Source organism: Oryctolagus cuniculus, chromosome 3 (genome assembly GCF_051225735.1).
Source record: "Oryctolagus cuniculus isolate XC-2025 breed Fujian yellow rabbit chromosome 3, ASM5122573v1, whole genome shotgun sequence".
NCBI lineage: Eukaryota > Metazoa > Chordata > Mammalia > Lagomorpha > Leporidae > Oryctolagus > Oryctolagus cuniculus.
Window position 1 is genome coordinate 176673053 of NC_142869.1, and position 14786 is coordinate 176687838.

Consider the following 14786-nt stretch of genomic DNA (forward strand, 5'->3'; position numbering starts at 1 on the left):
CAATCTCTCTCTCTGCTGATACACCTGGGAAAGCACTGGAGGATGGCCCAAGTGCCTGGGCTCCTGCATCCATGTGGGAGACTCAAATGAAGCTGCTAGGGCCTGGCTTTGGCCTGGCCCAGCCCTGGCCATTGTGGCCATCTGGGGAGGGAACCAGTAAATGGAAGATATCTCTTTCTGCCTCTGCCTCTGCCTGTCCTTCTCTATAACTCTGACTTTCAAATAAGCAAATAAATCTTTAAAAAAGTTTTTTTTTTGTTTGTTTTTTTTTTTTTTTTTTTTTTTTTTTTGTCTCACGGTAACCTCAAATCAAGAACTCTAACAGACTAACAAAAACAACATGCAAGGAATCCAAGTACACCACTAGAGAAAATCATTTATCCAAAATGAAGACTTTTAAAAAAGGGAGCAAGAAAGAAAAGAACCACAATAAAATACAAAAAACATATGCAAAGCACATTAGTAAGACCTTGCTTGTCAATAGTTAGTTTAAATATCACTGGACTTAAGTTTTCAGTTAAAAGACATGGTGCAACTAAATGGATTAAAAACCAGGACTCCACTGATGTTGCTTGGACAAGCTCACTTTATCTTTACGGACACACATAGAGTGAAAGTCAACAGGTAGAATAAGATGCCCCATGACTGGTATCAGACAAGACAGATTTTAAATCAAAAAAAGGAAAAAAAGAGACAAGGAATGTCATCATGTAATGGTAAATGTCTTAATTCACCAAGATATCTATATATAGACATATAGATATAGATATATTCAATGTTGCATAAAGCAATTATTAACAGACCTAAAGAAAGAGACACTAATACAATAATAGTAGGAAACCTTAACACTCTACTTTCAGAAATGGACAGATCATGTAGACAGAAAATCAATAAAGAAACAGGAGTTACATTGCATCCCAGATCAACCAGACCTCCTGGACTTCTATAGAGCTTTCCATCCAATAGCTGCAGAGTATATGTTCTTCTCAACAGCACATGGGACTTCTCCAGGATAGATCATATGGCAGGTCACAAAGCAAATTTTAACAAATGTAAATGAACATAAAGCGTATTGGGTATCTTTTCTGACCATAGCATAATGTGATTGAAAATAAAACTAGTGAAACTTTTAGAACTACAAAAATATTTTTAAAAAAAGAACAATTGACTCTTTAACAGTCAACAGATCAAGGAAGAAATCAAGAAATGTCGCTCCCCCTCTTCACGGAGGAACGACACAGGACCCTGCACTGTTCTTTTGTCTGCTCGGCCCTTCCCGGGTTTGCTGCTGGTCCTTCCCGGGTTGGCTGCCATCCTTCCACCTCTGTGGAAGGGCGGTTCCCCCTGCCACTTTCCCCACTTCCGCGGGGGAGTGGCACACTGCCGGCCGGCTCTCTCGGGGGCTGCTCAGATGTTATTCGGATGTTCCCCTTAGATGTTCCTGGTGCATGTTGTCTCTCTCCTCCTTTATAGTCCTCTTCCACCAATCCCAACTCTGCTACCCACATGCCGAGCACGCTGCTCTCCTCCAATCAGGAGCAGGATCAGCTCCTGCAGGTTACTGGTCGAACTGGAGGCAGCTGTGCAAAAGTTGTTTCATCCTCTCCCAGCGCCATATTGTGGGAGAGCAGATGCATAGAATAAGTCTTAATTCCAGTAACTTAGTCTAGTCCGAGTTGCTCCCCACAAGAAAATTTAAAAATTTTGTGAAATGGATAAAAATGGATACACAATATATGTAAACCTATGGGAAACAGATACAGCATTGCTAAAAGGAGACAATGCATTAAACTTCTGCCTGCAGCACCAGCATCCCATATGGGTGACATTTCAATTCCTGGTTGCCTCACTTTTGATCCAGCTTCCTGCTAATGAGCCTGAGAAAGCAGCAGGGGATAGCTCATCTCCTTGGGCCACTGCCCCACTGTGGGAGACCCAGATGAAGCTATGGGCTCCTGGCTCAGCCTGGATAAGCCCCAGACAATACAGCCATCTGGGGAGTGATGAAAGATGAAAGATGTCTTTCTCCAGATACCATATGTTTTCCCTGATCTGAGATGACTAATAGGGTACCTAGAATGTAATGTATTGGAGTGGAATAGACATTTTGAGATTCAGTGATTGTTTACAGCCTTTGTCTCTTCTGTGGAGAAACAGTGTTGTTTTTTCTTCATTCTACTTGTTGAACTCTTTTACTTGGTGTAGGATTAACTTTATAATCGTTAACTAAACTGAAAGTAGATCTTTGTAAAAAATAAGAGTCAGAATAGGAGAGGGAGGAGGAAGGGTTGGAGCATGGGTTAGGGGGAGGATAGGGTGGGAAGTATCACTATGTTCCTAAATCTGTATACATGGAATACATGAAACTAGTATAATTTTAATAACATCTAAAAAATAAAAATAAAAAAGATGTTTATTTGTCTCTCCCTCTCTCTCAGTAATTCTGCCTTTCAAATTAATTAACTTTAACCAAAAGAAATCAATGTTTGTAAAAAAGCAGAAAAATCTCAAACAACTTTTCACAGTATCTGAGGAACTAGAAAAACAAGAAGAAATGAAGAGCAAATTGGCAGAAGGAAACAAAAAATAAAACTCATAGCACAAATAAATGACATACAGACTAAAACACAATACAGAATATCAGTTAAATGAACTGGTTATTTGAAAAGATAAAGAAAAAAGATAAACTCTTAGAATAATAAAGACAGAAAGAGAAAAATTCAAATACATAAAACCAGAATTGCCCATGGAAACATTTCAACCGAAAACACAGAAATAAAAAGGATTGTTAGTGATTGCTATGCAAAGTTATAGGCAAAAAAAAATGATAACAAAGAAAAAGATCACTTTTTTGGACACATACACCTTATGAAAACTAGAACAGGAGGAAACAGGGTATACAAACAAATCAGTAATGAACAGTAAGATTGAATCAGCAATAAAAATTTCCACTCAGAGAAGCCCAGGACCAGGTGGTCTCAACACTGAATTCCACCAAACTTAAAAAGATTTAACACCAATAGTTCTTAAATGATCTCACAAATTTACTCTATGAAGTTAGCATTACCTGGTTACAAAATCAGACAAGAACACAACAAAAAAAGAAAGCAACAGTCTAATGTCCTTGTTGAATATAGATATAAAAATTCTCATCAAAGTACTAGACAATTGAGTCCAACAGCATGTTAAAAAGATCACTCACAATGAACAGATGGGATTCATTGAAGGGATACAAGAAAGATTCAACATATGCAAATTAATACACGTGATGTACCATATTGAAAAGATAGACAAATATCATGTAAACATCTCAATAGATTCAGAAGAAACACTTGATAAAATTCAACATTCCTTCATGATAAAAACTTTGACCAAATTAGGTATAGAAGAAACACTCCTCAACATACTACAGGGCCTATACAGCAAACCAATAGCTAAGATTATATTGAACAGGGAAAAGCTTTGCCTTGAAGATCTGGACAAGGATCTGCTTTCATCACTGGTATTCAACATAGTATGAAGGTTTTAGCTACAGCAACTAGGCAAAGGAAAGAAGTAAAGAGCATTCAAATTGGAAAGGAAGAAGTCAGACTGTCACTGTTTACAGATCACATGATCTTATATGTAGAAAACTCTGAAGATCCCTACCAAAAACTCTAAGAACCAATAAATAAATTCAGTAAACTTGCAGGGTACAACATCAGTATACAAAAATCATTAGCTCTGTAACAATAGTTACACATCTGTAAAACACACCAAGAAAGCAATCCCATTCCCAGTCACTAATTTCTTTTTTTTCTTTTCTTTTCTCTTCTTTTTTCTTTTCTTTCTTTCTTTCTTTCTTTTTTTTTTTTTGACAGGCAGAGTTAGACAGTGAGAGACAGAGAGAAAGGTCTTCCTTCCATTGGTTCACCCCCCAAATGGCCACTACAGCCGGCACGCTGCGCCAATCTGAAGCCAGGAGCCAGGTGCTTCCTCTTGGTCTCCTATGTGGGTGCAGGGCCCAAGCACTTGGGCCATCCTCCACTGCCTTCCCAGGCCACAGCAGAGAGCTGGACTGGAAGAAGAGCAACTGGGACAGAACCGGCACCCCAACTGGGACTAGAACACGGAGGATTAGCCTTGTGAGCCACGGTGCCAGCCACCCGTCACTAATTTCAACAACAACAACAACAAAAACCCTGGAAATAAATTTAACCAAAGAGATAAAAGATGTCTACAAAAAAATCTGTTAATTATTGATGAAAGAAATGGAAGGAAATAGAAAGAAATGGAAATACATCCCATATTAGTAGAATGGAAGAATAAAATTCATTAAAATATGCATAATACCCCAAAAAACAGAGTCAATCAAAATCTCGATGACATTTTTCACAGAACTGGTAAAAACACTATTAAAAATTGAATGGAAGCACAAAAGACACTAAATAGCCAAAGCATTCTTGAGCAAACAGGACAAAACTGGAGGGCTCACATTCCCTGGGTTTAAACTGTTATAAAACTACAGTATTTAACAGAGCATATAAACAGATACATAGCCCTATGGATCAGAACAGACCATGCAGTAAACTCACACATCTATAGCCACTTGATCTTTCACAAAGGTGCTAAGAACATATATGGGAAAAGGATATTCTTACTAATAAATGGTGCTGGGTATACTCATGCACAAGACTTAAATTGGACCCCTATTTCTCACCACTTACAAAACTCAGTATAAGTGGATTAACACCCTAGCCTGAAGTGCCGGCATCCCATAAGGGCGCCAATTTGAGACCCGGTTGCTCTACTTCTGATCCAGCTCTCTGCTATGGTTTGGGAAAGCAGTAGAAGATGGCCCAAGTCCTTGAGCCCCTGCACCCATATGGGTGACCCAGAGGAAGTTCCTGGCTCCTGGCTTTGGATCGGCGCAGCTCCAGCTGTTACAGCCAACAGGGGAGTGAACCATCAGATGGAAGACTTCTCACTCTTTCTCTCTGCCTCTCCTCTCTCTGTATAACTCTGACTTTCAAATAAATAAATAAATATTTTTTTAAAAAAAGAATAAAATATTAGAAAAAAGCTTTAGGATGTTGGAATGGGTAAGGATTTTCTAGATCAGATGCTAAACGCAAGAATAAACAAATGAAATTTCATAAAACTAAAAAGCTTTACACAGCAAAGGAAGCAATCAACAGAGTGAAGAGAACCTACAGATTGGGAGAAAATATTTGTAAAACACTCATCTGGCAGGAGTTAATGTACAGAGTACGTAAGGAACTCAGACAATTCAATCGCCCCTGCCCTATTCCCCAAAATACTAAACCAATTAAAAAAATAAGCAATAATTCTAAACAAACATTTTTCAAGGAAGGCACAAATGTCTTCACAGGAACACGGCAACAAATGCTGAATATCACTAACCATTAGGGAAATGCAAATGAAAACCACAATGAGCTGTTACCTCACTCCAGTAAGATTTTGCTCTTATCAAAAAAACAAAACATAATAGGTGTTGGCAAGGTTGTGGAGAAAAGGGGCCCCTATTCTCTGTTGTAGGAATGTAAATTAGTATCCTTACTGTGAAAACAGTATGGGGGGTTCTTAGAATACTAAAAATAGAACGATCTTATGATCCAGGAATCTCATTACTGGGTTTATATCCAAGGGAAATGAAGTCCATCTGTTGAGGAGACATTGACTCTATCAAGTTTGCTACAGCAATACTTACGAGAGGGACGACATGGGAACAACCTGAGCATCCATCAGCTGAGGAGTGGATAAATAAAATGCCATGTAAATACAACGGAATATTATTCAGCCATTAAAGGATGACATCTTGTCATAACAACTTGGATGGAAGTACAGGGAATTATGTTAACTGAAACAAGCCACAAATGTCACATAGACTCACTTGTGTTGGAGCCCAAAACCATAGGTGATTTCACAGAAGTTAAAAGCATAATGTGGTTAGCACAGGCTGAAAGGAAAGTGGGAATGGGAAGCAGCGATTGATGGGTGCCAGGTTATTGATAGATAGACACAATCAGTTCTGCAGTCCTATTACACAACAGGGTAAACACATACCATGTTAATGTATTCTATATATTTCTCTAAAAGCTAGGAATGTTGCTGCTTTCACTATAAATAATGTTAAATATTTGAAAACTCGATATGTTAAGCATGATTAGATACTATATGAAGAGTATAAATATGTACAGATTTTGTTAAAATTTTTTATAAATAAAAAGAAAATAAAAAATTAATAATATTTTAATGTACTCAACTATCAAAATTATATAAATTTGAATTTAAGTAAAGTCATTTCATATCACCTCAGTCCAATGTTATGTCACCAATATCCAACTTTGTCTGAATAGAATAACTATTGAAACCTCCATTATTTGAGAACCATTCTTTCCAAGAGATCTCCAGGCAATATACTTTAAAAATAATAATAATTATTTAGACATCCTATTTAATCTCATAGATAAGAAATACACTAGACTCTGAATAATTATATGTTTTTTTTACTTAATGTAAAGAAGTCATATAAAATCATCATTTTCCTTTGCTGGTGGTATATACACCATTAACATAATAATAGTATTAATATTATCATTTTTCTTCAACATTTTAGAAAAAATAAACAATCTTATTTAGCAATATATTGAGTAACTCCCAAATTGACCTAAGAAACCTCATGTCCCATTAGAAAGAGAATCTCATAAACAAGAATAGTGTCTGCAATTACTAGCTGATAGAATCAAAAAGGGAGAGAATGATCCAACATGGGAAGTGAGATACACAGCAGACTCATAGAATGGCAGATGTCCTAAACAGCACTCTGGCCTCATAATCAGCCCTTAAGGCATGCGGATCCGGCTGAAATGCCCATGAGAGTATTTCAGGCATGGAAAGCCAAGACACTCTGGGGGGAAAAAAAAAAAAAACAAATGAAAGATCTCCACGAGTGAGATCCCAGTGGAAAGAATGGGTCATCAAAGAAGGAGGTACCTTTCTCTGAAGGGAGGAGAGAATTTCCACTTTGACCATGGCCTTGTCTAAAAATGATCAGAGTCAGTGAACCCAGAGGGCTTCCATAGCCTTGGCAGCTCATGACAAGAGCCTAGGGTGATTACTGATGCCATAAACAAGAGTGTCAATTTGTTAAGTCAACAACAGGAGTCACTGTGCACTTACTCCTCATGTAAGATCTTTGTCCTTAGTGTGCTGTACATTGAGATTTAATGCTATAACTAGTACTCAAACAGTATTTTTCACTTTATGTTTCTGTGTGGGAGCAAACTGTTGAAATCTTTACTTAATGTATGCTAAACTGATCTTCTGTATATAAAGAGAATTGAAAATGAATCTTGACATGAATGGAAGGGGAGAGGGAGTGGGAAAGGGGAGGGTTGCGGGTTGGAGGGACGTTATGGGGGGGAAGCCATTGTAATCAATATTCTGTACTTTGGAAATTTATATTCATTAAATAAAAGTTAAAAAAAAGAAAGAGAATCTCATAATACATATTTTTAAAATCATCAAAATTCACTAATAGAGGAACTACAATATATACAAAAGGACCTGAGGTACCTTTTAATTTATTAACATTTACAGGACTTTAATATCATCATAGAGCTTAGGAGGGATATAAACAGAAAAACATTACAGAAATAAAAAAGCTATTGTAAACTCACCTTGGAAATTGTTTTCTTCAGTATAAAATTTATCCTATTTATATCAAAGATCATCTTAGAAAGTGTTTAATACATGTTGTATTTATGTGTTTTATATCTCAATAGGCTATCTATAAAAGTATATGCAACATGCCTGCCTGGCCCTCCCCAGCTGATTACTGTAACAATGCGTGTGCATACATAAACAAGCAAGAGCAAGTGCCATCACTTTGCGAAAAACATGCAGCAATGTACCAAGGGAAGCTGAAGCTATTGTCTCATGGAAGATGTGGAAACAACAGGGATAGTTGTCTTCTCTTCATCTTACATGCAGAAAAGAATGCTAGATATTTGAGACACTCTATGTACAGTATTGAACTGTGAAACAGAGGCATTTATGTTTTGCATTTATAATGGGAATAGATTTTTACATGATTTGGAAAATTAGTCCAACCACTATAGCAAATGTTTGGAAATATAGGACAGAATAATTCACTCATTTTTAAACAATGTCCCCTTACACGGCTCATTGCACATAGGCCATCATTATGGTAAAAAAGTAATTTGTTATAAGTACTACAAAGCCTCTTGGCACAGAGCTAGGTCTGCCAGCCATGCCTGGCTGGCCTCGCCAATACTACCACTGTGTTTATAGATGCCTTTCCATTGGCTAATTGGAACATATGCCGGAGATTTGCCCACATTTGGCCTCTTACTTGAAGTCCTATTTTTTCTTAGCTGCACTGTTGTCAATATATTTACAATCATAAATAAAAGTAAATGAGTGGTAAATTGAATCTGGAAAGGACAGAAGAGCCCAAACAAATTGAAAATGATCATCATATACAATTCTCAAAGGACAAACTACTCTTGAGTCTGGAGTCTTTCTAATATTGACAATTGATAACAAGTGTTTAAATGTTTACAATTAGCAAAATTTCTCCAAAGTCCCTTAAACATTCCCTGGAGGATTATTCTCCCTTCTCAGATTAGGAATTTGGAGCCACAGAAATAAAGCACATCTCCAAGTTTACAAAACAGATAAGTGAAGCAAGAAACTTGAATTCAGGGCTTTTAATTCTAGTATCTTGATTCTACTTTACAAACAACTATGGACTCACTGGCAATTATCAAGGATATTTGGGGCAGTTTCATTATATAATATTGATTGATAGGATATTCGGTTGAAAATAGAGAGTGCACATTCCAACTCTTGAGTTGATATTCAGAAAAGGAAAATATTTAATAAATTAATCTACTCATTACAATGTTTGCTTTGCAGATTTTTTAATGCTTCAAATTTGTTAGAAACTGTTTTATTGTGTGTATAGGTATGTGCAAAAAGTATAAAAGCAACAAAATTTCTTAATCTTGTATGTAAATATTTAATACTGCTTTGAAATTATGAATTTACATACCTTTACATTCTTGATAAGTAACAAAATAATTTAAATACAACAGCCTAACATTTCCCTTATGTAGGATTCTACATCTAACAGATGCACTGGTATCTAATCCCAGCCTGACACTTGTTTAGGCATACCAGTGACAAAAGGGATCACACTGTATTAAAGAATAATTAGGAATATATAGGCATTTTCTCATTATTAAGAATACAATCTTAAAAACAAAAACTATGTACACCTTACAGGTGAAATCATGGTTGTATAACTGACCTGCAGGATAATTGCAGTGTGTTAAAGACATTCACTGTTAACATTCCAACTTCCCATACTGGCTCTGAGTTATCTGCATCATAACATCAGGAATTGAATTTTACAGGCAATTCCAATGCAGCTTCTTAGCAGAAATCTACAGAATTATTATTAAAGGTGATTTAATGGCATTTTGATAAGAAAAGTTTATATGGAATATTTCCTCTCTGATAGATCATACTTTGGAAACCTAAACACATCTGAAGAGAAGTATGCAAATTAGATTTTGTGAAACATGTAAATGCAATAACCTTTTTGGCGATGTTGCCAATCTGCACATATTTCCCTCTTGCATTGGAAAGATATTCAGAATGGAAGGAAATGGCATTGTTGATAAAGTATAAATGATTCTATTATGGTCCGCACTATCAAAGAGGGATAGAAGTTTTGGCTAGTTAAGCACATTTACCAACTCACATCTTTAAGTGTTAAATATTCAAGCAAACTAAAGAGAAGTTCTGATTCCATAATGCAAAATTCATGACTTTAAAACCTTGTGAAACAGTCATAATTCCTGTGTACATGACTTGTTCTTTGCTTATTTTAATATACTGCTCAAAATAACTCAGACTACCTATATGGACATTTAGTAAGATTATGAAATTAGTTATAATTTTTATTCCCCCAACAGTTATAGAAAAATAATCATTAGCTTATTTAAAATGATATTCAAACAATTGATTTTACATCATCATTTGTCTCCTCAGCTAATTATTACAAGAAGATAGGAAAAGGAACTTCAAAATTATATCAACTATAAAATCTTTTGGTTATATAAATCTTTACATATGATAAGCTATTATTCCTCAAAAACTCAACCAATCTTATCTATCTTATCTTTCTCTTTTAAGTCTTACATGTTATATAGTAGACTTTTAATTATGATTTCAATAGTTAAGAACAAAAACATTTTTGTTAGAATTTGTAAATGCTTAATTTTAATCATTTATTGCATCATAATGCATAGACTAAAGTATTCAAGAATTTTTAGAAGTCAATGACATTTATCTCTTTCAGAATATAACAAAAATCATCTATTCTCATTAGTAAAGATGAAAACATCTCTGAAAATGTATTAAAATAATATGACCATCATGTTGCAGGCTTATAGATGGTTTAAACATATTTTCAATATGTATTTCTGCCTCAGACTTGCTTTGCTTTTCAAAAACTCATAATTAGTTTACTATTGTTTTTTCTAGAAATAATAGCTAATCATTCATACCATACCATTTGGATTTTTAATGAGATACATGAAAGAATCAAAATGAACACAGGAAAGGTAAAAGAAAATAGAAATGCACCCTTTAACACCAACAGCAAAGTTTGAGAGACCTGTACATAGACCCAGACTACATTCACAATATGTGACATTCCTTATCTCCATGACTCAACCATTGGCATCTCATTTTATGTGACATCGAAAGAGTCCCAGGCACCCTGAACATTTTACTCTTTAGAACTTTTAACTTATTTATTGGCCTTATGTATACTGAAAAGCATCTGTGAGTAAGCTCAAGTTCAAGTATATTAACATTGGAGCAGCAATCTTCATTATTACCCTCTCTTATCAAGACAGGAGAATTTGAACAGTCTCTTAATTTTGAGATAAAGACCTTACAAAAGCAGTAATGTGATAGTTTGAAGTCTGATACACAGCCTCTCAGACAATTTTGTCAACATGCTAAACTAATCTTAGAAGACACAGAGAGTTGCAAAATAATTAGTGCTTTGTTGGAAGATTTTTATGATCCAAGCCTTAGCTACTTACTGTTGGTTGGTCTCTGAGCTCAGGCTCATTCAGTTAGCCAGTCTATCTCTGTTCAAGTTTAGCACAATCATGTCTACATTTTAAATTTTCTATCTTACTACTACTTTCAGAATAAATTGTCTTCACCACCGCCTATACCTGCAGACTGAAAAATCAATCTAGAAAGTGGTTTTCAATGTTGGCTGTGCATTAGAATCAACTGGGAGCTTTAAGATCAAATCCCCGGATATAGCTTAACCAACTAAATACAAGTCTCTGGAGCTGGGGCATGGCCGTTCACATTTTAAAGCACTCTATTTGATTTCTTTGTATATACAGGGTTGCAGATTGCTTTTCTAAAAGTAGTCTGAGGCTTTGAATTATCTTCATTGTGATGAAGCCTTCCATAAGCAGGCATTTTCCCTACAACTTGCTTCCTATGATGTGTACACCCCATATACAAACTTCTTACTTTACAATTATGGCTCGAAATGAGTTATTTTTAAGACCTATTTATTTGTTTGTCTGTTTGTTTGAAAGGCAGAATGGCAGAGACAAAGTGAGAGAGAGGGCGAGGGAGAGAGAGATTGAGTGACCCACTTATTCACTCCCCAAAAAGCCTCAAAGGTTGAGACTGGTCCAGGCTAAAATCAGGGGCCTGGAATTTCATCTGGCTCTCCCACACTGGTGAAAGGGATCCAGATAAATGGGCCACCCTCCACTGCTTTCCCAGGCACATTCTCAGGGAGCCAGGTTGGAAGTGGAGCAGCCGGCACTGGAAATGAAACTCCTAGGGAATCTTGGTGTTGCAAGTGATGTCTTAACCCACTGAATCAGAACTCTAGTCTCCAAATGAGTCGTTTCTAATGAACTACTTGGGCAGACACACTTCTTATTATTAGAATACTATATATAAATATATGTATTTCCATCACAGTTATAGCCATTAGCTAACTGTGGGAATGAACACCCTCCCCCGCCACCCCCCGCCACAGACAGGAATTGCAAACTCTTCCTACTCACAAAAAGCACTTGGGCTCTGTAAAAGATAAATTCGCCAAGAGTGGGCATTAATCAGCTTGAGAATCTCCAGTTTTCTAACACTCTGAAGGATACAATGGAGAAGGAATTGTTCCATCTCCTATTTCTTCTCCTTTTCCTGCCTCTTTCTCCTCTTCCTGTTTCTTCTTGTTTAACACTGATGAGTTTATTTAATTTTACTCACAGCCACTTTTTTAGTATTATATAATGTATTCAAATGTGGTCGGTGTTTGATTTGAATACATGTAGATTTCTGATTTAACTGAGACTTTTTAAAGCAAAAGGGTTAAGTCTCATTATTTCATAATGACAGAAGATACGAATATAGATCTGTGACAAGGGTTTAAGACACTAGTGTAAAGTGGGAAAATTATTTTCATATTGTATATCGTCCTACTTCTTCTACTAATTATTTCCCTCATAATTTCAGTATTTAACTCCAGTCAAAGATTTCCTTCTTGAAAAAAGTTATATGTTTTCTACTCACTTGATGATGAATTCATTGGTCTGGGTGTGAGTGGCATTCACATAGTTTAAAATTTCCTCAGGTGATTCAACTGCACAGCCCAGATTGAGACTCACTGCCCTACCATGCATGGGGACATCCGGCCTGCAGAACATATGGAGCCCACAAAATCGTTTGGTCTGGCCCTGCCACGGCAACCACAGATGAGACTTGAAATTCTATAAATCTACAGCAGGCTAATTTTTAAGTTGATAATTTTCTGTGGCACATAAATAATGTTATAATATCATGAATATGCAAATGTCCCTTGGAAAAAAAATTACCACCTGGCATTGGATAGAAATCACAGCTTAAGAAAATGATCATCAACCAGTAAGGATGAATACATAATTTGATTAATTAATTGCAGCTCAAAGGGAGGGTCAGTAATATTTTAAAATGTGATGATCTCTGTCATTTCCACATTGCCACTCACTTCTGATTCTTTGCATTTCTTACAATGACTTACCCAGATATTCCCGTCTTGATGATACGGCTTCCAATTTCTCCCGGTGTCACTATACAGCATCCGGTACTGGGTCACCCAGTCTGAGCTGCTGTATCTTCCTTGGGTTGCAATGGCACTGATCTGCTTCCGATTGCCAAAGTCAACCTGAAGCCACTGATAATGGTCACTGTCGGATGGAGACCATCCCCCAGCACCTACACAGTACAGACACAAGGGGAGAAAATGAGTGTTTAAAGTTTAACTTGTACAATTGACAATGGATTATTCTACATATCTTAATTGGTCTTGTCAGAGCGATGTTTCACAGATATATTATGAAGTGTCCTTTATGGATGCCATTGGGATTTCAACTAATATTCCTCCAGCTGGGTAACATTGATTCTTTAACCTCTTTATGCTGCAATTATGTGCTCATTTTCTCCTGAGCAAATGTCTTCATAATTTCTCAATTAGATCTTATTAGTACATGTCAAAGTCTAATTGGCTGAGGGTTGATCAATTTACCATGAACTCTTCAGCTAAAATCTCTAGGAAAAAATAAGGAACTACCTAATTTCCTTTCCTTCATGTAAGGGTTTATCTTTTAGTAAATTATAAACAAAACAAAACCAATTATACATAGACTCTAAAATATTTTTTGCATTAAAATTCAGAATTCAAAGAATATTAGTACTATGCTTAAGATGAAGCCTAATTGTACATTAGAACTCTGCACTCAGGGGAACAAATGTGTATAAAGAGTTAAACTGTAATAAATTTTCCTAAAGCAGCCTCCATTGTTGAATGATGAGTTCAGTCCAAAGGGGTGTCCATACCAAGTGGACTACACAATACAGCTTGGTGCACAAGCAGGTTGTACCTAACACAGACTATACACTTTTAGCTAAGCAACTGAGCCTCTTCCAACACAGCCATCAACCTCTCAGTGAAGAGCTCCCAAGTGAACAGCTGCCAAAATTACGTCCAAATAAGGCAAATGACATCCTGCACCAATCAGGAAACCTCTGCACACTGCAACCTGCCTTTCTTGGTATAAAATGTAACTCATCACACTGTAAGGGAGAAGCATTTGGAATCATTTTTTATCTGGAACACTGTCCAATTCTAGAAGCTTTTACTGCTGCTCAGTAAACTTTGTGAAACTGAGCTCAGTTTTTGTTAACAATAGGAAATTAATCAGTGTGCAGCACTGGAGATAAAAACCACCAATGTTTCTTAATTATTAGTAGGAAAATGATTTGAGTTACCAAACAAAATTAAACTTCTTTTGGTGGATTTTAATAATTGATTGACAAATAATAAGTATGTAAAAATATTTATAAAAATGGTGTTAACAAAGAACAGAATGACTCTTAATTCAGAGTAATATTTAAAAAACTATGTTCATACACAAATAAGTTGCAGAAAATGTGACACAACACTTAACACTAGTAAGAGACATGATTTTTGTGGTGAATTTAGCTTACTAATGAGATTAAATGATAGAAAAATATTCAATAGATTAACAATTTATAGTATATATATATATATAAACCCACTTTAAATAGAGAACTTAAATGCTAATGAAATACTGTCTGAGGGCTTGCATCATTTGTTAAACCATCACAGATATTTTATTCATTTATCATTGCTTATGTAGCTTATT

The 14786-nt window shown here is 36.0% G+C and overlaps 1 protein-coding gene across 1 annotated transcript in view; it reads right to left on the reverse strand.

Moving 5' to 3' along the window:
* The window catches only part of CNTNAP2 (contactin associated protein 2), a 2149916-nt gene that overhangs the window by 1409203 nt on the left and 725927 nt on the right, over positions 1-14786 (reverse strand). The window contains exon 3 of the mRNA XM_089329590.1: positions 13142-13335. Within this exon, the coding sequence (XP_089185716.1) occupies positions 13142-13335 (194 nt within the window). The remainder of the gene's footprint in view (positions 1-13141; positions 13336-14786) is intronic.